The sequence below is a fragment of the Plectrocnemia conspersa genome, unplaced genomic scaffold (genome assembly GCF_051122295.1).
Source record: "Plectrocnemia conspersa isolate PC_06_02 unplaced genomic scaffold, ASM5112229v1 ptg000011l, whole genome shotgun sequence".
NCBI lineage: Eukaryota > Metazoa > Arthropoda > Insecta > Trichoptera > Polycentropodidae > Plectrocnemia > Plectrocnemia conspersa.
In genome coordinates, this window is record NW_028277175.1 from 1,045,114 (window position 1) to 1,068,319 (window position 23,206).

At 36.5% G+C, this 23,206-nt stretch overlaps 3 protein-coding genes across 7 annotated transcripts; 1 reads left to right on the top strand and 2 right to left on the bottom strand.

The window, feature by feature from the left end:
* Nucleotides 1-903: 903 nt before the first annotated feature.
* On the bottom strand, nucleotides 904-3,285 carry por (Protein-serine O-palmitoleoyltransferase por). The gene has a single exon (XM_088198933.1). The coding sequence runs from the start codon at nucleotides 2,910-2,912 to the stop codon at nucleotides 1,587-1,589; it is 1,326 nt and encodes a 441-aa protein (XP_088055059.1). The 5' UTR covers nucleotides 2,913-3,285; the 3' UTR covers nucleotides 904-1,586.
* Nucleotides 3,205-17,497, top strand: brm (ATP-dependent helicase brm). Of its 4 annotated transcripts, none has more exons than XM_088198929.1 (21): nucleotides 3,205-3,365; nucleotides 3,827-4,225; nucleotides 4,297-5,525; nucleotides 5,590-5,789; nucleotides 5,852-5,991; nucleotides 6,603-6,971; nucleotides 7,030-7,219; nucleotides 11,675-11,813; nucleotides 11,886-12,069; nucleotides 12,138-12,251; nucleotides 12,384-12,522; nucleotides 12,593-12,719; nucleotides 12,797-12,878; nucleotides 12,951-13,108; nucleotides 13,169-14,273; nucleotides 14,341-14,571; nucleotides 15,743-16,119; nucleotides 16,191-16,352; nucleotides 16,448-16,577; nucleotides 16,642-16,822; nucleotides 16,889-17,497. In XM_088198929.1, exons 2-21 carry the CDS (start codon nucleotides 3,854-3,856, stop codon nucleotides 17,029-17,031), a joined length of 5,772 nt encoding a protein of 1,923 aa, XP_088055055.1. In that variant the 5' UTR covers nucleotides 3,205-3,365; nucleotides 3,827-3,853; the 3' UTR covers nucleotides 17,032-17,497. The 4 variants fall into 4 exon arrangements, with proteins under 4 accessions (XP_088055055.1, XP_088055056.1, XP_088055057.1 ...); XM_088198930.1 differs by having other exon boundaries at nucleotides 12,138-12,245; XM_088198931.1 differs by having other exon boundaries at nucleotides 11,886-12,060.
* Nucleotides 17,498-20,937: 3,440 nt separating this feature from the next.
* LOC148229076 (uncharacterized) lies at nucleotides 20,938-22,621 on the bottom strand. 2 transcript variants are annotated; one of them, XM_088198009.1, is made up of 2 exons: nucleotides 22,561-22,621; nucleotides 20,938-22,380 (listed from the first exon to the last, which is right to left on the bottom strand). In XM_088198009.1, exon 2 carries the CDS (start codon nucleotides 22,366-22,368, stop codon nucleotides 21,013-21,015), a length of 1,356 nt encoding a protein of 451 aa, XP_088054135.1. In that variant the 5' UTR covers nucleotides 22,369-22,380; nucleotides 22,561-22,621; the 3' UTR covers nucleotides 20,938-21,012. The 2 variants fall into 2 exon arrangements, with proteins under 2 accessions (XP_088054135.1, XP_088054134.1); XM_088198008.1 differs by having other exon boundaries at nucleotides 22,455-22,621.
* Between the last annotated feature and the right edge of the window lie 585 nt (nucleotides 22,622-23,206).

Consider the following 23,206-nt stretch of genomic DNA (forward strand, 5'->3'; position numbering starts at 1 on the left):
ATATATTTATTATTGTTGGCTATTGGTTCTCTGGCTCCAGGTATAAAAACTTAGAAAGCATGTTTTCCTAGAAATATTGTTTCCTGAAAGGAAAGATTTGCCGCCTGCATTTAAAAAAAAATCGACAATGTAATGAATGATTGAAAGTGAAGAAATAAATGGGATAAAAAGATTTTTGTGCACAAACGTCTTGATTTTTATTGATACAACACAATTAAGGATCAGCGTACAAAGTATTTTTAGAAGCACCCGAATCTAAGGAAGATTATTCAAAAGCTCCTTATTGTTTGAAGCACGAAATATACTGATATTTGTTCATAAATGTCGGCAACTGAAGTAGAAATTTGACCTGCTCGTTTATTATATTTAAAAAAAAACTGCATGAAGACAACAGTTACTATAAATTCATTCAATATCTTCAAAGAAAATGTTCCAACTTTGAATGATAACATTACTTTTTTATTTCTGATTTATAAAAAAATATCAATACCGGTATTGACTGTTTTTTCTTTGTGTAATACCGATATTATTGTAATCCCTATTTAAAACCAATCAATTCATTGTAGATCCAAAGTATTCAGCAGCCTAATAGGGCGATTGAGTATTAGTTAATTTTGATATTTATGTATTTCATAGAATTTTGATATTTATTTATTTCATCAACTCAATAACTAATAGATTATTCATTTATTATTTTGTCAATTCAATAAAATGAACGTGCTAAAACTGTCATCGTCTCCGGAATAGAGAAATTGGTTTCATCGAACTTTACATTGTCTGAGATAAATTCGCAGCAGTTATTGTAATGATATGGTTCAATTTGTAATATAGATATAAATCGAGTTATTTTATTTTTGCGACAACTCAACGAAGAAGTACAAAGGAAAATGAAATAAAACCAAATAACATGTTTGTAATTTTATTGTACAAAATAGTTTAAAATTAAATAATTTGGTAGAGAAAATTTAATTTTACAATAATTAAAAAATTCTTATGCGTATATACGTATAATTACAATAGAACAATAAATCAGATCACAGTTTAACAATATGGAAAGTGAGTTTGTAAAAGTGTCACTTATAACCTAAATATAAAAAAAATGTATAATAATAATACAAAGAATAAAAAGATTTTACACTAGTTTTGGATACAAGTAAAATATCACAATAAGTTTACACATAATACCGTTGGTACAGTTATAGTTTCGTTATTGCTGTTATGTTGTGTGCGTATATTTTGTTTGATAATAAGAGAATTGTTACGTTATAGTTAAGATTTTTTAACAATACTTTGTAAGAGGAAGAAGTGATTAAATATAAACTAAGGCACCTAATCTGCTCGTTTCGTTTATTCGTGCGAGTAAATTCATGTTTGCGATGCAATTTGTACATGTTTTATTTAGTACTAATTAATATACAGATCAGCGACTATCTGGATGGATTGTTAGCGTTAAACAATACGATTATGCCATCTAGCGATTTAACATTAAGTTTATTGTGAATTAGTGATCGGAAAAACCTAATTCAATTCTAGAATTGACTAAGTGATAAATATGAGACTAGACTAGAGACTGGTGATTATTTCGATCAGATCAATAAATAGATGAGGTACGTTATGACGGCGATAATGTGACTGGAAAAGTGCAGGTCCGACCACTTTTTAAGCGTGTGAACGTAAGAATAGCCCGTCTCTTGCACCGCAAAAGAAGCTTCGAACATCACTCCCAAGTAGGCCAAATGAAACATAGCCAAGAGGGCGAAGAAGGCGTTGACGGCCAATACGACGATATTGCTCTTTTTCGAGATATGATTGCAACTCTTGGAACACGGATTCACCAGACAGCACATGCTGAACGTGTTGGCGAGAGTCGACCTTATTTTGTACTCTACGTAAGAAAACATACCGATGCTCAATAGCGCGGCGGACAATTGGAAATTTAAGCCGTGCAAGAGCGACGATATGGTGTAGGTGGCGAATATAGCGACGAACTTCCCGTAAGGCTTGCACACTTTGAAGACGTACGTCTTTAACCATTGGTGCATGGGAATGTTCCAAAACACGACCACCTGCACGAGGGACCTCGGCAGTTCGATCTGCGCCGGATCCGTGACTCGCACGCTCCAACTGCTGTCGCTCTGATCTCCGTAACAGCCCGAAATCATGAAAGCCTGCGACATGATGGAAACGAAATAATGAGAGGCTCTGAAAGATTGCGCGTCTCTGTACGCGACGATCCACTTGGAGTTGTCGTCGGATATGTACCAAGGCACGAAGCAGTTTGAGAGGAACAAAGCCAACAGAGCCAACGTAGTGTTGATTAAAATCGATTTGATCCAATTTTTACACATGTACTTCTTCTCCATCGACTGGGAGTATTTTCTGAAAGACGCCCACGGTCCCAGAATGCAATTGGCCGGACACATGATGTACCCGGCGAACTCGGCCGGATTAGGAGCGTCTTTCATGTAGCCGTTGTCCAAATCTATAGCTACGGATATGATCTTCATGGCGGCTATCATCTGTATTCCCCGTATCTGCTGCCACATCTTGGAGTTTACGACTAAATACTCAGACTTGAGCAAGAATATGATGACGAGCGCCGAAGTGACGAGGCCCCTGCGCTTCTTCCACATGAGAGTGAGCGCCATCAGGAAGAAGTAAGAGCCGATGGTCAGGCCGGCGGTCCAGAGAAAGGCGAAACCCACGTTGTTGTAGAGAAGGAAGCTGCCGAGCAGCAGAGAGAGGTTGTGCTTGATGAAGTTCGGCAAGGCCAGCCATTGTATGGCGAGGTGGAAGCACACGTTCGTCAAAATGACGTCTTTGGCGAAGGACAGGCCGCCGTAGAGCGTCGGCTGACCGCACTGAAGCAAGTAAGAGCTGCCAGATATCGGCGGGTATTCGGTTTCTTCCATTGCGAGCTGGTCGGTTCAGGCGTACATAACTCCATAGGGAGGAGAGGATGGTTTTGAAGATCGCTCTCATACGAAATTCGATTTGCCGAACCGACGGCGACCGGCGAATGCGCACACTGACAGCTTTGGCCGTAACACTATTTTACTATTTTTATAATACCTATAAATATCGATCAATTGGACAATTGTACAAAAATCTACTAATTATTTTGATATTTGATCAAATGATTCCAAAACTAATTATAAAATACAATTTTGGTTTTATTGATTTTTATCAAGCGGCAACACCGTTGACAGCGACGCGCCGTCAGCCGCCGTCCGCCGGGTCGCGCGCTTTCTTCGCCGATCGCACCGAGTTCGTCGAACGCCTCGGCCTGACGACCCGCCCTGTCGCATGAAAAGGGCGCGCGTTGTCCCGCCGCCCTTTCATGCTGCATGCCATTACCGTTTGAGGTAACGTCGCAACCGACATTTTCGCGTCCCGCTTGTCTGCCGTCATTCGTAACTGCATTCGTAACCGCATTCGTAACCTCCACTATTTATTTACTCTGTTTGCTTCAAATTTCCCAGTTCATATTGCACTTTTTGTACAAAGTTGTCAAAATGCTTTAACAAAATATTTTCTATTTCTAGTATTAAAACCATTCCTATCTAAATGTATATTTATTTTTCTAATTTATTTAGTTGCACAATAATTGCTTTTTTTTCTCTTCATATTTTTACTGTTCTTGATGCATTTCATCCTCTTTCAACTAAAAAATATCAATTTTTAATTTGTAATTTTTTCCAAAATCAAATATCTTACAAATTACATTCATTCTATATTTTCCCTGATGTATGAAAATTTACATCATAATAATAATAATAATAATAAATAAATCACATACTCAAAATAACCTAAATTTTCTTTTCAGACTATAATCACAGACAATTGATTAAAAATGGCGAGCCCTTCGCCACAGAGCAGTCCCATGCCTCCGCCTCAGGCGCCGAGCCCCATGGGACCTCCGACGCCGGCTCCGTCTCAATCGCCGCACAGTCCTTACAGTCAACATAACGTTAACGGACCGCCCACCGCCGGACCGCATCCCAACGGGCCTCCTCATCCCGGTATCCCGCCGCCGCATCAGATGCCTCCCCATCTCGGCGGTCCGGGCCATCCTTTAGGAGCCGGGGTTCCGCACGGTCCTCCCGTCGGGCCCAACGGATCGCATCTTCCGCCGGGACCCAACGGCCCGCAACACCCTGGAATGCCCGGTCAAGGACCGCCTCACGGATACCCTCAGCATCCGATGCACATGCAGCAAGGACAAGTTTGTACAAATTTATATTTTTTTATTAAGTACTAGATCTTTTTGCGTTACTTTCACAAATCTGTTTGCAGGGAATGGGCGGGCCGACTAATCCGGGGCCTCAAGGCGGACCTCCGATGATGCCGTCGTCTGGACCTCCGTCTCACATGCAAGGCGGACCCGCAGGACACACGCCGCCGCATCCTCAAGGAATGCCGGGACACGGACAAGGTCCTCCCGGCCAAGGACACGTTCCTCCGCATCCGCAAGGTCCGCCGCACGGACATATGATGCCGGGTCACGGTCAAGGACCGCCGATGCACGGACAGGGTCCTCCTATGCACGGTCAAGGACCTCCGATGCACGGTCAGCCGCCGATGCACGGACAACCTCACATGATGCACGGACAGGGACCTCCGTTACACGGCCAAGGTCCTCCGTTATCCGGACCCGGCCAAGGACACAACGCCATGCAGGGTCCTCCGATGTCGGGGCAAGGGCAGGGTCCCCCGATCCCAGGACAGGGACCGCCCATGCAAGGTCAAGGTCCGCCCATGCTCGGACAAGGACAAAGTTCGCCTATGCCGGGACAAGGATCGCCGATGCCGGGACAGGGACCGCCGATGTCCGGAGGCGCCCAGTCCATGCAACAAGGACCTCCCAATTCGTCGCAGAGTCCGAATCAAACTACCGGTCTACCCGGACAGAGTCCGGGACACGGTCCGCCTTCGTCGATGCTCGGCCAAGGACCGCCCATGTCCGGTCACGGACCGCCTATTCAAAATCAAGGCCCGCCTATGGGCTCGGGACCGGGAAGCCAAAACCCGTCTGCGCCGCATCCAGGTCAAACTTCAATGATGCAAGGACACAATCAGATGCAAAATCAGGGCCCACCGTCCAATCAGACCTCGTTATCTGGACAAAACTCGCCTATATCCGGTCAAGTCACTCCGAATCAGACTCCTCCGCATCAGGGACAGATGCCGCCCATGCCGGGTCAAGGATCGCCGGTTCACAATCAAGGACAAGGTCCTAATCAAAACCAGGGACAAGGACCGCCGATGCAAGGTCAAGGTCCTCCGATGCAAGGACAGACGCCGCCGCTGCAAGGTCAAGGACCTCCCGGCGGCGCTCAAGGACCCGGTCAAGATAATTTGAACGCCCTCCAAAGAGCTATCGATTCGATGGAAGAGAGAGGACTGCAAGAAGATCCTCGTTACGCTCAACTGATGGCGCTGAGAGCCAAGACTAATCCGCAAGACCCGAACAAACAGGGCCAAGGACCCTCCGCATTCAACAACTCGCAATTGCAGCAGTTAAAGTAAATATCTTTTAATTATATACTCTTCATTTATGCGATGCCTATAATGAAATGTTCAATTTAGGGCGCAGATTATGGCGTATAGACAACTAGCGAGGAATCAGCCGTTGAGCAATCAGACAATGTTGGCGGCTCAAGGTAAAGTGAGACCTCCGGGCCCTAGTTCCGGAGATGGCTCTACTCCGCCTCAATGTCCGACGCCTCCCGCACCTCAACCGCCGCAATCGCCGCATCATCAGGCTCACCCTCACGGAGAAAATCAATGTAATTTGATTGTTTTTATAATTTATTTTGCAATGTGAACGTTTTAAATTAATCGACTGTAGGTCTACCTGGTAAAGTGTCTCCGCAAGAGGGTTCCGGAGCAGCCGGAGCTCGAACAGGCGGAGGACAACCGACGGTACCGCTGCCTATGGCCGGACAAATGGCACCGCCGACTCATCCGACGCCGCCGTTAGTAACTCCGGTGAGTTTATTTTATGATCTTTGGACACAAGTGTTTGCGCAGGAACTGTGCGAATTCGCAAACCTTTGGAAAAAACGTTCTATTTACAAAAAAAATCATAACTTCTTATCCAGTGCATATTTAAACAAAAAATTTGGAGAGGTTGTTTATTAGTATTTTTGGGTTATTAGGCCGAAGGGGTGTGACTTCGCAGCCAAAAATAGACGCCGGAAAGCTGCTAACAACGTATTTCGTATTATATATATTGCAACCAAGGATTCTAAAGTCTCGGTTTTTTCCATTTCCGGACTCGAGACTTGATATTAAAAAATTAACTTATAAATACTATCTATGGATAAAAACGAATTAAAAAAATTTATTAGATATTTATTTATTGGATATGCGTAATTATTATATCGATTTGCTCATAAAAAATTACGATACTTGACTTTTACATGGCAAAATAAGTTTTTAAAAACACCAAGGCGTGTAAATTGCCAACCAAGTTATACGTAGAAATTTATTTGAATTAAAAAACAATAATTAGGTATAACCAGCTGCGGTACCTCGCGACAGTGAGTAACGACAATTAGTTTGTTTAAATTAATTTAAATTTTTAATAATTTCTATAGCCTATGCCTCAGCCCGGACAACCGGGATATCCGTCGAGTCCTCGGCCGCCTTCTACGCCGTCTTCTCAACAACCGCCAAACCAACAACCTATTCCAAATCAACAACAGAGACCGCAACAACCCAATCAGCCACAGCAGAACCAACAAGTCCAGAAGCAAAATAAGATCACGACTCTGCCGAAACCGGCCGGAATCGATCCGATACAGATGCTGAACGAAAGAGAGAATAGAGTAGCGGCACGCATAGCTCTCAGAATGGAAATATTGAGCAATCTAGCGACTACGATGCCCGAAGATCTACGTCTTCAGGCTCAGATCGAACTGAGAGCGCTCAGAGTGCTGAACTTCCAGCGTCAATTGAGAAGCGAGGTACGTATCTTATTGTTCGATTGAATCAGAGCGGTGCATAATTTTATGTCGATTGTAGATCGTAGCCGCCACTCGTCGCGACACGACTTTGGAGACCGCCGTGAACATCAAAGCTTATAAACGCACAAAGAGGCAAGGGTTGCGCGAAGCTCGCGCCACCGAGAAGCTCGAGAAGCAACAAAAGTTGGAAGCCGAAAGGAAGCGCAGACAGAAGCATCAAGAGTTCTTACAGAGTGTTCTCCAGCATGGTATATTAATATTGATTTATATTTTAATAATGCGCGAGCCGCTTTACTTTCGCTCCGGTCACCGTGTAAATGCTATTTTTTGCATGGTCATAGGTGACGCATATTCCGCGTTATTTATTAGATAATAAATACAATATTAAATTTATAGAATAAGATTATTAGTGGTGGCGTAACTTGCTTATATTGTTTTAAATATTATAGTAACGTACTAGACTTTTATTTTACACAATTTTCCTAACTGATGAATTCTTACGTATTATTTATATTTTTTTGTATCTAATGATATATTACGTATTACTTGATGGTTTTTTTTTTTAACTTTTCATGCTTCTGTTTTGATTATAGCTGCTTACTAAATTATTTGAATTCAAATAAATAAATAAATATATGTATTTTTTTAACCCATCAGTGGCTCTAAACTATTGGTAAAGTTTTATTTAAATAATTTTTATTATATTTTGATTATTTGCCAATAGAAACATATATTTTTATTTAAAACTTTAACCCCTTCAACGTTATGCTTCACTGTTGAAAGTGTGATCCGCAGTGAGACGAACTTTTTGCCGCTAGCGGATATATACACACCAAAAAATTATTTTTTGGTGTGATATATTTTAAGACATGGAGCTGCGCAAAGTGGTGATCTGCTGCAATCTTCACACCAGTATTTAGATTATTAGACATATCCGTCGTTTCCATTGAGTTTTGCTAAAATTTTCAAAATGCGGATATATCCGTCATATCCACTTTGCAAGTACTTTTGTCATGACGGATATATACGACATATCCACTCAGGCCGGTTTCACACGTGCCGGGTGGATTTGCCCGGCGCCGTGTAGTGGGGATGGTGTTGTATGGGCTAGTACCTATCATTTCAGACGTGCCGGACAAATCTACCCGGCGCCGGCTCGACGCTGACTGCCGGGTTGTCGCCGGCCGCGCTCACTAAACTGTCCGGCGCCGGGTACCGAGTTGAGTGTGGTGGGGGTAAAACTCAAACATGAACCGGGCCGTTGACAGTGATTGTGGTATCTTGTAATAAACTTATTAAATATATTCCTCGTGTTTAGGCAATAGCGGAAGAAATAGACCTCGAAATTTTAATTATATTAATGTAATCTCTTTTAATTATCTTAGTAGAATACATACAAAAATAAAAAAATAATGCGAAATGTGTGGAAGGACTTATGTGAAGCCGTTAATCCTAAATTACTGGCACCAGTTGACGGGGTATAGGTCGGATTGGGAAGAAACCGGTCAGAAACCGGCCAGAGACCGGCCACGTGTGAAAGCTTTGTAAAAGGCGCCGGCCCAGTGCCGGGTGAATCCACCCGGCACGTGTGAAACCGGCCTTAAGGGGTTAAAATAGCAGTATAATACTTACAATAACTCAAATTTATTTACATTTGTATATACATACATATATAATTAGTAATTATATATTTTTTTAGTTCCTTTCATTATATCTGAAAGAGCTTCTAGTGATCCTTATTTTAAAATATAATATCCAATAAATATTTTTTTTAAATATGAGAATCTAAAAATTAACTTATCGAGTAGACTTTCCGCCAAATTCGTTAGATTATTCACACTTTTTCAGTTCTTATACAAAACTTCTGACAGAATAATTTATAAGGCATTATAAATATTTAAATTAAGTTTTTTCACAATGTTTCATTTTCATCGCATTTATTAAAAATTATTCTATGCAAATGCATTTACTTCATCAAACCATATAAGATTCATATAAAAACAGCACCATGACCTCTTAGAAGGGATCCGGAAAATTTACCGCCGACAATTTACTGCCAGCATTTTGATTGTTAGCAGCTTACCACCGCGTCAATTGATCACATTAACAATTTATAACCTACAAATGATCGCTAGCATATTTTACCGTCTAGAATCAATAGGATGTGAGATCAAATCATGAAAAAATATTTTTTTATTATAGTTTCCGCATTAACCCTTTGATTAGTGAGATATTTTTTTCAGCATATTGTACATCTTAGGAGTGAGTTTATTTTTTAAGTCAAATATCATTATTTTAACCCTTTGGACACGTTAATCAAAAATAAATATAAAAGTGCTTCTTTTTAAAAATGCAAATTTTACCTTGATACTGTGTTTAAATGTTTTGATTTTTTAATTTTTATTTATTTAAAATGATATTTTATGTTTATTAAAAAAAAAAGTTTTTCTTAAAAACATTTTTTTTACTGATTTTTGCGTAAAGAGATAAAAAAATAAATTGGGCGACTTTAGTCGATTTCCGCGTCCAAAGGGTTAATTTATCGTATAATATTTATTAATGAAGCAAATTCAGTGGTTTTCATCATTTTATTATAAGCTTTTTTTATTTATGTCTCACTTTTTTCAACCCATGATTATTTCGTTCATGTATATATTAGAGTAAATGTTCCCTTATTAATTAAGTAATTTATTAGTTATCAACATTTTATTTTTTATTCTAGTTTCTGCCTTAATATGATTAGCATATTTTTATAATTCTATGAACTATGAAGGAATAGTACGGAAAGAAATAATTTAATGGATAGATTATGTATTTTAATAGTATCACAAAAATAGTACAAAATCCACTATTTAAAGAATAAGTAGGTATTTAATAATACAGTATAACAACAGGTTAATTTTAAACTAAACTAATTATATCATTAGGTACGTCATAATTAGAGTCTCCAATTACTCGAACCATCAACTACTCGAGTATCGAAAATATTAAAATTTTAAAATACTCGAGTACTCGAGTACTTTCGAGTATTTACCAAATGTACCAAAATAGCTATTATTCAAATTCGTGTACATATAAATAAATAAAGAAAATACTTAGTATGTTAATTTTTACAATTATTTTAACTTCACGAACATACTTTTTAAAAACAATAATGCAAAAAGTGTCTCGAATTTAATATTACTGCTAACCTTTGGTTTTATTATTCCCGTTATGGAAAAAACCCTTTCCGTTGCTGTGGATGTTGGTCTTATTGTCATTTACGCGTTGGATAAGGCTTCTAATTTATATCTGTTCGCTTTTTATAGATATATAATTTTTTGAACTCTCTTTCATGTTCTCTTCTTTCATTCCCTTCTCTGCTTTTCTCTTATTTCCTTCGACTATAGACAAAATAGCATTTTGTAATTCTTCTTGAATAGATTTTTTTCTTAACAATATACAATATTCTACTCCTTCTGATTAATGCGAAGAATTTAAATCTATATCTTTCGAAGATGTATTTGGGTGAATCCCTTTCACTCTAGAGCTAAACGGTTCGCCAAGAACTGACTTTACTTTAAATGCCTTTAAAACACACAATTGTTTTGATTTATATTTTAAGCTGAGGGATCAGTATAAACAATTCACAACACTTTACGCTACAACTGCATAGTCATAAAACCTAAAAAAAAATTTTGTTGATATTTCATATTGTTCATTGCCATAAATTAGATAAGTCGGGACTGTCGAACAGAAAACACAAAAGAAATTTCTCCGTCGTACCCACTAACATAGCCGACGACCGGAACTATGCAACTATGGAACTATGAAAAAATTATACCTGATAGTAACCGTTTTAACTCGGGACTTCGGGCATAAACGCCAAATAAAAGCAAGACGTTAACCTTTACCGGACCGAGTTAAAGTTATTTTTGTTTTTGAAATATTTCAAAATTTTTTAATTTCGAGTATTAATCGAGTAATTTTCAAAATACTCGATTATCAAGTACTTGAAAAATAGACAAAAATACTCGAGTATCGAGTACTCGATTACTCGAATTGGAGACTAGTCATAATGCACTGCAAAAATTCAAAATTAATGTTTATGCAATCTTCAGAATCAAGTCACATTGGGAAAAATAATTACTAATAAATCGCAATATTTACAACACAGTATAAGAAATACTACTTTAATAACCAGAAACTTAAATAAAAAACAACTTTTTATTATTAGACCAAACACATATCATTGTTTCTAGACCGTAAAATATGCTAGTGAGTATTTTTAGGCTACAAATTGTTTATAGATGCAGCGGAAAACTGCTAGCGATCAAGTGCTGGCGGCAATTTTTTCTAAACTTCTTAAACTTAATCACATCTGACATTATAAATGAATAATACGATATTTAAATATAATATTTAAAATACATTTAATTATGAAGATCAATTTCTTACAAAATTAAAAAAAAATTACTTAATGATAATTTAGACTATTTGAAAGTTTCCTAAAAAAAAACTCAAAAATAGTATGCAGAACACAATTTTTTTTATTTAAATACTTTAGGCTAAAAAGAAATAGTCTTAAAAAAAATTGTTTCAGAATTCCCTCTAGTTTGTAAGTTATGGCTTTTTTGCAGTTTTGCAAATTTGTTACAGTAGGACTTTTAACATAATTTTTACCCAATGCTAATTTGCTAATAATCTTGTATTTTTAACTTCAGCTAAAGATTTCAAGGAGTTCCATAGAAACAATGTTTCTAAATTGAGCAGATTAAATAAATCTGTCATGAATTACCACGCTAACGCTGAACGAGAGCAAAAGAAGGAGCAAGAAAGGATAGAGAAGGAGAGAATGCGACGGTATTTAATGTCTATAATTTGTGCGCACGTTTTATGTACAATGTCGCTATAGGTGTTACTGTATTGTTACAGACTTATGGCAGAAGATGAAGAAGGTTACAGGAAGCTTATCGATCAAAAGAAAGATAAGCGTCTTGCGTTCCTTCTGTCTCAAACCGACGAGTATATCTCCAATTTGACCGAGATGGTCAAACAGCATAAGTTTGAGCAGAAGAAAAAACAAGTCGAAGAGGAGAAGAGAAAGAAGGTACAACTTGTGAGTTAATCTTCATTAATAAATGCAGTATTGCCTGTCGCAATTTATGCTTTGCTATGTCTGAACAGAAAAATAAGAAGAAGAAACTGCTGGAAGGCGGCGAGCTCGAAGCCGGGGACGATAGCTCCCAGACGTCCGATTCCAGAGTCACCGTGGCCGACCCTAAGACAGGAGAGGTAATTGTACGATTGGAATCTTAAATATCACTGTACAACAGTTTTACAGTTTGTTTCCACAAAGATGAAGATAATTAACTTATCTAATCATTGTGAAATCATCTATGAAAAATATTAATAACTGTTTTTTTTATTTAGATCTTGAAAGGAGAAGATGCTCCGTTGCTCTCGCAGGTCAAAGAATTCTTAGAATCGCATCCGGGCTGGGAAGTTTTGTCCGATTCAGACGATTCGGATGACGACAGTCAAGCGAGTGGCGACGAAGACGGTTTGGGCCGTATGTATCTCGATACGATTAAATAGCTATTCAAATCTATTTATTTTTAAACCATTGCTTAAAATTTAAGGTAAGAAGCATAAGAGACACTCGAAAGACGAAAAGGACAAAACTGACGAAGAGAAAGCATTAGACATGATCAAAAAGGCTAAAGTTGAAGATGATGAATATAAAACTGAAGAACAGACGTATTATAGGTGAATATTTTACTTATTGTATCGCTATTAATTTTATTAATTATAATATATCTCATTGTTGTAATGTATCAAAACAGTATTGCTCACACCGTTCACGAGATTGTCTCGGAACAGGCTTCTATTATGGTCAATGGACAGCTGAAAGAGTATCAAATCAAGGTTCATATACATATTTTTATGGATATATATTGACATTTATATAATAATTTTATATATTTTTTTATAATGTAGGGTTTGGAGTGGCTCGTATCATTGTTTAATAATAATTTGAATGGAATTTTGGCTGATGAGATGGGTCTCGGTAAAACGATTCAAACGATCGGTTTAGTTACTACTCTTATGGAGAAGAAGAAGAACAACGGACCTTTCCTGATCATTGTGCCATTGAGGTTCGTATTGAATTATTATTTAATAATCAGCACTTTGTGTTAATATAAATATTTTTTCAGTACTCTATCTAATTGGGTTTTGGAGTTTGAAAAATGGGCACCGAGCGTAGTAATCGTATCGTATAAAGGCTCTCCCCAAACCCGTCGCTTAGTTCAGAATCAAATGAGAAGCACGAAATTCAACGTCTTGCTAACCACGTACGAATATGTCATCAAAGATAAGGGCGTGTTAGCTAAGATCCAGTGGAAGTATATGATCATCGACGAAGGTCACAGAATGAAGAACCACCATTGCAAGCTCACTCAAGTCCTGAACACTCATTATTGCGCCCCTCATCGATTATTATTGACCGGAACGCCGCTACAAAACAAATTGCCCGAATTATGGGCTCTGTTGAACTTCTTATTACCGTCTATATTCAAGAGTTGCTCTACGTTCGAACAGTGGTTCAACGCTCCGTTCGCGACGACAGGTGAAAAAGTCGAGCTCAACGAAGAAGAAACAATCCTCATCATCAGGCGTTTGCATAAAGTGTTACGCCCGTTCTTACTCCGCCGTCTCAAGAAAGAAGTCGAATCTCAACTTCCCGATAAAGTGGAATACATCATCAAATGCGACATGTCCGGTCTTCAGAGAGTATTGTATAAGCACATGCAATCTAAAGGCGTTTTATTGACTGACGGTTCCGAGCGAGGTTCTAAAGGAAAAGGCGGCGCTAAAGCTCTCATGAACACGATCGTTCAGTTGAGAAAGTTGTGCAATCATCCCTTTATGTTCCAGCATATTGAAGAGAAATATTGCGATCACATCGGCGCTAACGGAGTCGTTCAAGGACCCGATTTGTATCGATCTTCGGGCAAATTCGAGCTGCTCGATCGCATCTTGCCTAAACTAAAAGCCACCGGTCATCGAGTACTGCTCTTCTGTCAAATGACACAGTGCATGACCATAATCGAGGATTACATGGGCTGGAGACAGTTCCAATATCTTAGATTGGACGGAATGACCCGTGCTGAAGACAGAGGTGAACTGTTGAAGAAATTCAACGATCCGAAATCCGAATACTTTATATTTTTGCTTTCGACTCGCGCCGGCGGCTTAGGACTCAATTTACAGAGCGCCGATACTGTGGTTATCTTTGATTCGGATTGGAATCCTCATCAGGTATATAACTGTACAATCTTATTGAGAGTTTGATTCTTCAGCTCGTTATAATGAATTGTTTTTATAGGATCTTCAAGCTCAAGATCGCGCTCACAGAATCGGACAACGTAATGAAGTCAGAGTCTTACGTCTTATGACTGTTAATTCGGTCGAAGAACGTATCTTGGCTGCTGCTCGTTATAAGTTGAACATGGACGAAAAGGTCATTCAAGCCGGTATGTTCGATCAGAAATCGACGGGTTCGGAGCGGCAACAGTTTTTGCAGACTATTTTGCATCAAGACGGCGACGAAGAAGAGGTATTTATATCGTATTAATAATAAGAATTTCTTGATCTATTAGGATATTTATACAATAAACAAATATAATCTAAACATAAACAGAATTTAAAAAAGATTAATGTTATAATTTATTTCTTAACCTTTTAAACGCTGCAAACTATTAGCACGGTCGTACACTACGGGCCGGGTATTTTCTAGCAAAAATAAAATCTATTGAAACTTTTTTTTCGAAAATTTTGCGATATTATGACGAAGTATACAATGTATCACTTTTGCTGTCATTTTTCCTTTTTCACGACCCCAATGCCAAATATATATAGAATTTAAAAAAATATTTGTCAAGTGTTAATGACTTGTCAAGGAGCCTCTGGGCGCCATTTCTGGAGTATTTGGGCACCATTTGCAGCTGTTAAGAATCTAAGCGCTAGGGTTGTCACAATAAAACAATATGGAATTAATTTTTATTTTATTAGCAAACCAACTTTTTTGTACAAAGTAAAAAGTACATCATTTTTATAAAACATAAACTAGCAATATAACAATAATTAAAAATCTTTTTGGCATTTTTTGCATCTCACCTTGTCATCAAAAAAGACCTTTGAGAAACAAAAATAGTTTTAGTCAAGTTCTACACCAATTATCATTTGTTATAAAAAATTGCGTTTCATATATTACTAAGGGGCAAGTGGCTAGTGGCAACCCTGGCGACGTTAAAAAAAAGTACATTAATTTTAGCCAGTTTTAAGACAGCTATTCAAGCAATAATTTTTTTAAATGTTTCTGCATAGATGACTATATACCTAAATAGTCTTGTAATATTATAAGTAATATATTCTGTAAATGCCCCGTATGTGGCTCTTCAGCATTACGGTCGTGTAGCGACTGAGCCCCGTATGTGGCGTGTGGCGTTTGAACAGTTAAATGTTTCATTATTGTATTGTACTAATTTATTGACCCGATGTATTGAATTCACAATCTCTTTTATACTCTCAATGTAATATGTATTAATTTTTTCTGCTATCATATGATAATCTTAAGTAGAATTAATTTTTTTTTATTAGTTTCCACATCTTATTCGGGTCATTTTTTGCTAAATTTTATATATAGAACAATTTCGATCCATTGAATTATGTTCAACATTTAAATTTCTTATTTATGTATATGTATACGTATAATATTTTAATTATAGGAGGAGAACGAAGTACCTGATGACGAGATGATCAATTTGATGATTTCGCGATCTGACGAAGAAACTGAAATATTCCGTCGCATGGATTCCGAACGGAAAATGAGTAATCCAGGTCCGAGGCTCATTCAAGAATGCGAATTACCGGATTGGCTCGTTAAAGTAGACGAAGAAGTGCAAGGGTGGGGTTACGAAGAAGAGGAGAGTATATTGGGAAGGGGATCGCGTCAACGCAAAGAGGTCGATTATACTGATAGTTTGACTGAGAAAGAATGGCTCAAAGCAATCGATGACGAATTCGACGAAGAAGGCGAAGACGACGACGAAGACGTTGCAAGTACGGGTTCGACTAAGAAGAAGCGGCGCGGAAAGAAGCGAAGGTTTGTATTGTAGATAGATTTGTATGAGTCATGTTTATAAATGATTTTGATATAATAAAATTGTTATTTAGGCGAAACGAAGATTCCGACGATGATAGTTTACTCGCTGGTAGCAGTAGTCGAAAGAAGAATCGCAACGGTGCCGGCTCACCGGGCACTCCGGCTCCTTCGCAAAACAGAACGAAGAAGCGTCTTCGCAAGATTATGAACCAAGTCATCAAGTATCAAGATCCGTAAGTATATTTAAAAAAACTTGATCGTTTAAGTGTGAGCGTCGTATTTTTTTTATAAAACCCAAACCTAACTAATACGATGTTTAAATCGTCAGGAATGACGGACGAGTTTTGTCGGAGCCGTTCATGAAATTGCCATCACGTAGAGAATTACCCGATTATTACGAAGTGATCAAGAAGCCGATGGATATTAAGAAGATATTGTCAAGGATCGAAGATGGAAAGGTAGCTTTATAATATTAAATTAATAAATAAAAAATGTTTTATTAATCATTATTGCGTAATTTAGTACACCGATATCACCGATCTTGAAAAAGACTTCACCCAGTTGTGTCAGAACGCTCAGACTTATAACGAAGAGACGTCTCTCATATACGAAGATAGCGTAACATTGAGAGGAGTGTTTGAGAACGCTCGTACGAGAATAGCGCCCAATAGTGAGACTCCATCCGTCGAAGTCAGCGAAGAAGGTAAAAAAACTAAATCTATAATGCGTCCTTATTACAGTATATATAATCGCGTTTTATTTGGTATAGATGATGACGACTCAGACGCAGAATCCAGTCGATCGGTGAAGATGAAGATCAAGCTAAAAGGAAAAGGTAAAGGCACACCGGGCAGACGAAAGAAGAATGCCAAGAAGTACATCTCCGACGACGAAGATTACGAAGACGATTAAATGTTAAAACTTCAGTTGATCTAATTTTTTCTTTAATTAGCAGTGTTTAATATATTATAATAATAGGAACTTTCAAATATAGATTATAAAAAAAGTATGATTTATAACTATCATTATTAAACATATTTTTGCTTTAGATAAGTGTATTTTTTTTAATATTTTGATTATCGATAAGACGACGAAACTCTAAAGTGTCACAATAGAACGCATTTAAGTATACAGAGTTGATTTTATCGACTTTTTCTTAAAAAAATCAAATCGTTTATCATTTAGATGAATTTATATATTTACAATAATATATATTTTTATGTATATGTAGTAAAAGTGTTGCAAGCAACAATTTTTAAGTAGCAGCAAAATATTTATGATTTATTTAGATTGAATATTATTATTGAATGGCGTTTGATATTACGTATCTGTATATGTGTACAAGAATATTTTAAATAAATTTATTAATTGAATCAAACATGTGTTTAAATTATCATTATCGACGAATTATATTTGCCTATTTGTTAATATGTGCAGGGACTGATAATAAAATAAAATTATATATTCACTAATAAATATAATTAAAAGCATTTTTAACTCAAGTCCACCCTTGTCTCTTGAGACGACAACTCACTTTTTAATTTGCGAATTACTCACCTTTAAAGACTGGGGTATATAAAGTTCTACACCAATTTATCAGGAAGATCCACATCTACAAAAATCTTACCTCTGAATCGACGTTGTGTCGCATTTAACTTAATAAATCGCGAGTGATAAATATTGAAACAATAGTTTTTTTTGTCTGGAATTATAATATCCATACAATCACTTTTAAGGGTTATCATAATAAACGACAAGCAGAGAATAACATCTCATCAATTGCGGTAATTGGCAGCGTTTTGGTCTGAGAATGCATGATAGCAGTAGGGGTAGGAATAATGTTCATGTGCGAAGGGCATACATAAAATGAATTGAATACTTTTCGAAGGAAGATGGTTGGTATTGAAGATAATAAATAAATAAAAAAACTATCTTAACGATGTATTACATAATCATCTGAAGCAAATACCCTACAGTGCATTAAAAACTATTAACACTAACATCTTCAATGATGACATGATCCAGAAATTCTCGTTGAAGTATCAAAAGCCGATATATTGGTTCTCGGTAATCAAAGGCTTAACCCTTTATAGGGCATATTATTTTATTCTTAAATTTATGTATTATTTTAATAAATATTTTTAAATTAAAATTAAAAAATAAGACTTTTCGGTGGTTGATTTATCGATCACTGACCATTTAGGAGAAATTTTAAGAATTATTTTTTTATAATAAAATAACTTATAGAGGATATTATTCTTGAAACTCGCGTTAATGACTGACCAAAAATGATCATTCATCAATAGGATAAACTAGACAATAGTGTAAAGGATGGGACCACACAAAGGTTACAACTAGAAAAAAAGGGTTTCACGTAACAATAACACGCAAGTATTCTCCGATGCATTGAATGAATATTTATATGTTACGAAACGGTCACGAGAAACAATTTATCACAGGAAGACAAAAAGCACCGTAAGGTAGCAACATACCTGTTGCACAATTCGACCTCGGAGATATCCATTGAGCAAATGTCACTTTCTAAAGGGGTATACATATTTCGTTGTTCTAAGAAGCAAGTGCAACGATTGGCTGGATTATCGATTTATCTCTGCATGATTGTAATTCGTCAACGAGTTTTGCACCCCTTTATACTTCATGGAGACTGGGCAGATTCCGCTCGCCTGGCAGACGCGAAGATACAGCCTGAGACTCCCGAGCACGATCATCGCAGCATAATCGATTGACACGAGTGTGTATCGACATGTCCAGCTCTTAATAATCGATTTTGGAGAGTTATCATTGATTTAAAATGACATTGGGAAGATTTGTGCTCTTATAAGCTTATGTATACATTTCTCCAATCGTTGAATCTTGTTAAAAGTTTATTCTGTGTTTGTGTAAACAATAGATATACTAGTTGGTTGAAAATATCAATCTTTTCAATATATTTGGTACCGTTTATTTTCACACAATAAAAAATTGATTCGGTATCATTTCTGTAGTACGATCGATTCCTTTCTGTACATTCTACTTTGAGTGCTGTTATATCTTCAACTCCAATGCTTCATGATTTATTTATGAAATAGAATTCAATAATTTTGTAAAATTAATTCTATGCCTATAAAGCAATACCATTAGGGTATTTAACAGAACATTATAAAATAAACTGTTTCATTTTATTTTTCTCTTTTGTTCCTTTGTTTTGCATTTTTGTTTCCTTTGTCTTTTTTATTAAAGTATTCTTGTGAATCTTAAGAGTTTAGATAGCGAACTTTTTTGCTGTAGTGCACATTTTTCCTTTTCTTTTTGTCTCTTGTGTTTTTCTGCTCCACTCACAAACTTTCTTCCCAACATCGTGGCTAAAAATATGTAAGTTAATTTAAAAAAATTAAATTTCATACTAGGACTTAACATAGTAACAATATTTATTGTGATTTATTGTCCACTATAGCCAACGCATTTAAAGTTTTGTACAGAGCTACAGAAAAAATTGTAGGTGTAGTGATTCAATTGAAGACTTCCATTTAAAAACTGGTTTTGTCCACTTTTTTTGAAAGTAGGTTTATTGCTCCAATCATTAGTTCTCATTGCTTTACATATGTTGTCTTTTCCTCAGACCTAGAAAATATATTGTTTTCCATCAAAATGAGCCTTTTAAAAAATTGCTGTTTGTCTAAAAACGAGACATGTCCAAGTATTTTTCGATAAAAATTAGCAATGTCCGGGACGTTTCGTGTTTTTATCATAAAACCACCTGTTCAGTGACCCGTTATACATGGATTTACCTGAAACCACCCAAAAGGTATTATGTATTTATGAAACTGATAAAAATAATTTTTATTTTATATATTTTAAAAATATTAAAATAAATATAATATAAAATATCAAATTTCACATATTAACCTCCAATGTTATATCTGAATTCCTTTTAAAATATATAAACACTCAGGATAGAATTAATTCAATACTAAAATTGTTGGTTTAAGGATATAATTTTACTTACCCTTAAATTTGTCAATATATAAAGGATGCCACTTTTACATCTGGCAGGGTGTGAGTTTGCATTCAGATCATTTCTTTAGCGTGACGAATCATTGGGTTAATTGTGGTTTTCAGAATCTCAAGCGACAAAATTCGAATATATTATACTGAAAAAATAATCCCCTAAAAGTAGAAACAGATTGTGGGTGCATTTTGTAAATTCATGTGTTTTGAGTTCATAAGTTATGCCGTTGTGATTTTTGTTTTGTGCTTTATAATTATAACAATGGATAGTTCAATATAACTAACAAACAAACTGAGCAAACAAAAACTTACTTTAAAAGCAAAAATTGAAGGTCTTCCATATAAATCATGTTGCAGGTTAGAATAGTTTTTAAATTATATGTAATTAATACATTTAATATCATTACAAGAGTTTTAATTAATTATTTTAGTAGACTTTGTATATACATATTTTGAGAAGGACTTCAACAAGGTTTGTCATGGGTTATTATTAAAAAAATTGTCGAACCTCGGTTATTTGAGCGATCGTAGATAGTTTGTAACCTATAGCGGTCGATTGTCGAAAGAAAATTTCACTCCTTCGGGGGTTCCTTAAGGATTCAACCTGGGCCCTCTGCTCTTGATGTTATTTATTAATGACATAAATACGGCAGTAACAAATTCAAGTTTTCTTCTTTATGCAGATGATTCAAAATTGGATAAATGCAATCGATCTGTTGCGGACTCCTCTCTGCAGAGTGATTTAGACTATATATGGAGATGTATTAGATTTAATATACATATGTAATTTTATAAATTAAAACCGTATTATTTATTTTAATATTTTATTGAAAATACTAATGAAAAATAAATACATTATTGTAAAAAATATCATAGTTGATACACTTATTTAACCGTTCTCCTATCTACAATGTTCAACCTGTTGTATTTAATCCCGTGCACCTTCAGCATATGCTTGTTCACACTGGGGCTGTGCACGAAGTTAATGTTGCACACGGGACACGAGTAGTTCTTCTCCTTTGTATGCTTTGTCATATGACACTTGAGTTCGCCTTTTGTATAGCAGCGAAGATCGCAAAACTCACATTGGAACCGTCTTTCGCCGGTGTGCCGCCTCAAATGAATAACGAGGAGTTCTCTAGAATAAGCTCTATATTCGCACATATTACAAGCATACTTCTTCTCGACTGAGTGCTTCTTGGAATGATTCCTCAACTCGGAATGAGTCACGAATTGTGTTCCGCATGTTTCGCAACTGTAATTCTTTATATTAAAATGCCGGTTCATGTGAGCTTGTAAAGTCTTTTTAGATTTGAGTCCTTTCTTGCATAAGTCGCAGATAAAAATCTCAGTGTTGGCGTGGATAGTCATGTGAACTTTATATCTGTCTTTATGTTTAAACTCTTTTCCGCATTCACCGCAACTGAAATACATCTTATCGCTGTGTGTCTTCTTATGAGCGCTTAAACTTCCAGGTTGCGTATAGCACTTATCGCACATATCACATTTATACGGCTTTTCGCCAGTGTGAACTCTGTAGTGATATTCTAAAGCTTGGCTGCGATGAGTCGTATAATTGCATTGATTGCAGTAAAAGCGACGCGTAGCACCGGATCCCGTAACGATACCGTAAATCTTTTTATTTTTATTTAGTACGTGTACTTTTCTGATATGGTAATCCAAAGAATTCTTCGAACCGAGATATTTATCGCACTCTTTGCATTGAAACTTGTATGATTTGTGATATTCGATCTCATTTATTTCCACTATTAAACTGTTGGCTACATCGGCGTTAAAATCATCACTGTTCGGTTCCGATTTTATATCCATTAAATCCGACATTTCTGGTTTAATTTCAATCAGTTCCGGTTTAATCTCGATCATTTCTAAGATGCCAACAGATTCAGACTCTATATTATCCTTGACTTCTCCGTTTTCCGTTTTGACTTGGCTTTGAAAATAATGATCATGTAATAATAAATCAGACATTTGGCATCGAGTGTAGAATTTATGAGCAGCTTGTAGTTCGGAGCAACATTTTAAGCATATGGCCGATGGAAATCCATCGTTAAGTAGTGTTTTAATCCCGGAGCATAGGAACAGCTGTTCGTCTAATTTTAACTCGAACAAAGATAACATACTGTCATTATTATCCGCTCTTTTAAGGCACGCTCTACATATTGTTATTATCTCTAGTCTACTTTTGATGAAATTACTTTTCATATCTTCAGTGATATCCATATTGCGCAAATTCTGAAAGGATAAGTAGAAACTCGTCAGATAAACGAATCATATGATCTACACTACAAATAATTGTATGCTTTGACCTCAACCGATTGTTGATTGAGCACTAGCTGTGTTTTACTATATTTTCAATAATCCTATTGACACTTAAATAACATAAAATACGAATAGCATTATAGTCGAACGTACGTTCAAAATGTCACGCTGACACGTCTAGCGCATGCGCATCAGTCAGTGACAGCTCTCTACCGAGTTGCCATATTAAGAATTTCACATAGCGGTGATTATCGCGCAAACGAAAATTGCGCACAGAAAAAATTCAAACGACAAAAATGGCCATAATAATGGGTCATTCCAATAAATGTGTTATATATTAAAAAATCATGATAATATAAATAAAAAACTGACTAAGATTGTTTAAAGTGTTTACTTTTAGCTTATTTTTAATATTTAGTAGACCCACCCTTGGCTATAATTACAACTGCAATCCTTTTTCGCATACTGTCAACTAATAATTTACAGGTTATTTTACTTTGAAAAAATGTTAAAAAAAGTAGGATTATTTTAAAAATTAATTGCTTTAAAAGTTAATGAATAAATTAAGTTTTTAATGTTTTTATATATTGACTAATTTTAGTTGGGTTAAAATTATCTTAAAGTTGAATTCATCGGGCCAAATAAGCCAAATATCCAATCTTAGTGTTTTCGGACCCACTCAAACTTTCGAGTATTATTAATTTCTGAAAGCCACGCTTTGTGTCGGGCTTTACAACCTTTAAAATTCACATCGTTGAGCTTTCTTCTGACCGTCTGCGAAAAAATGGATGGCCATCCG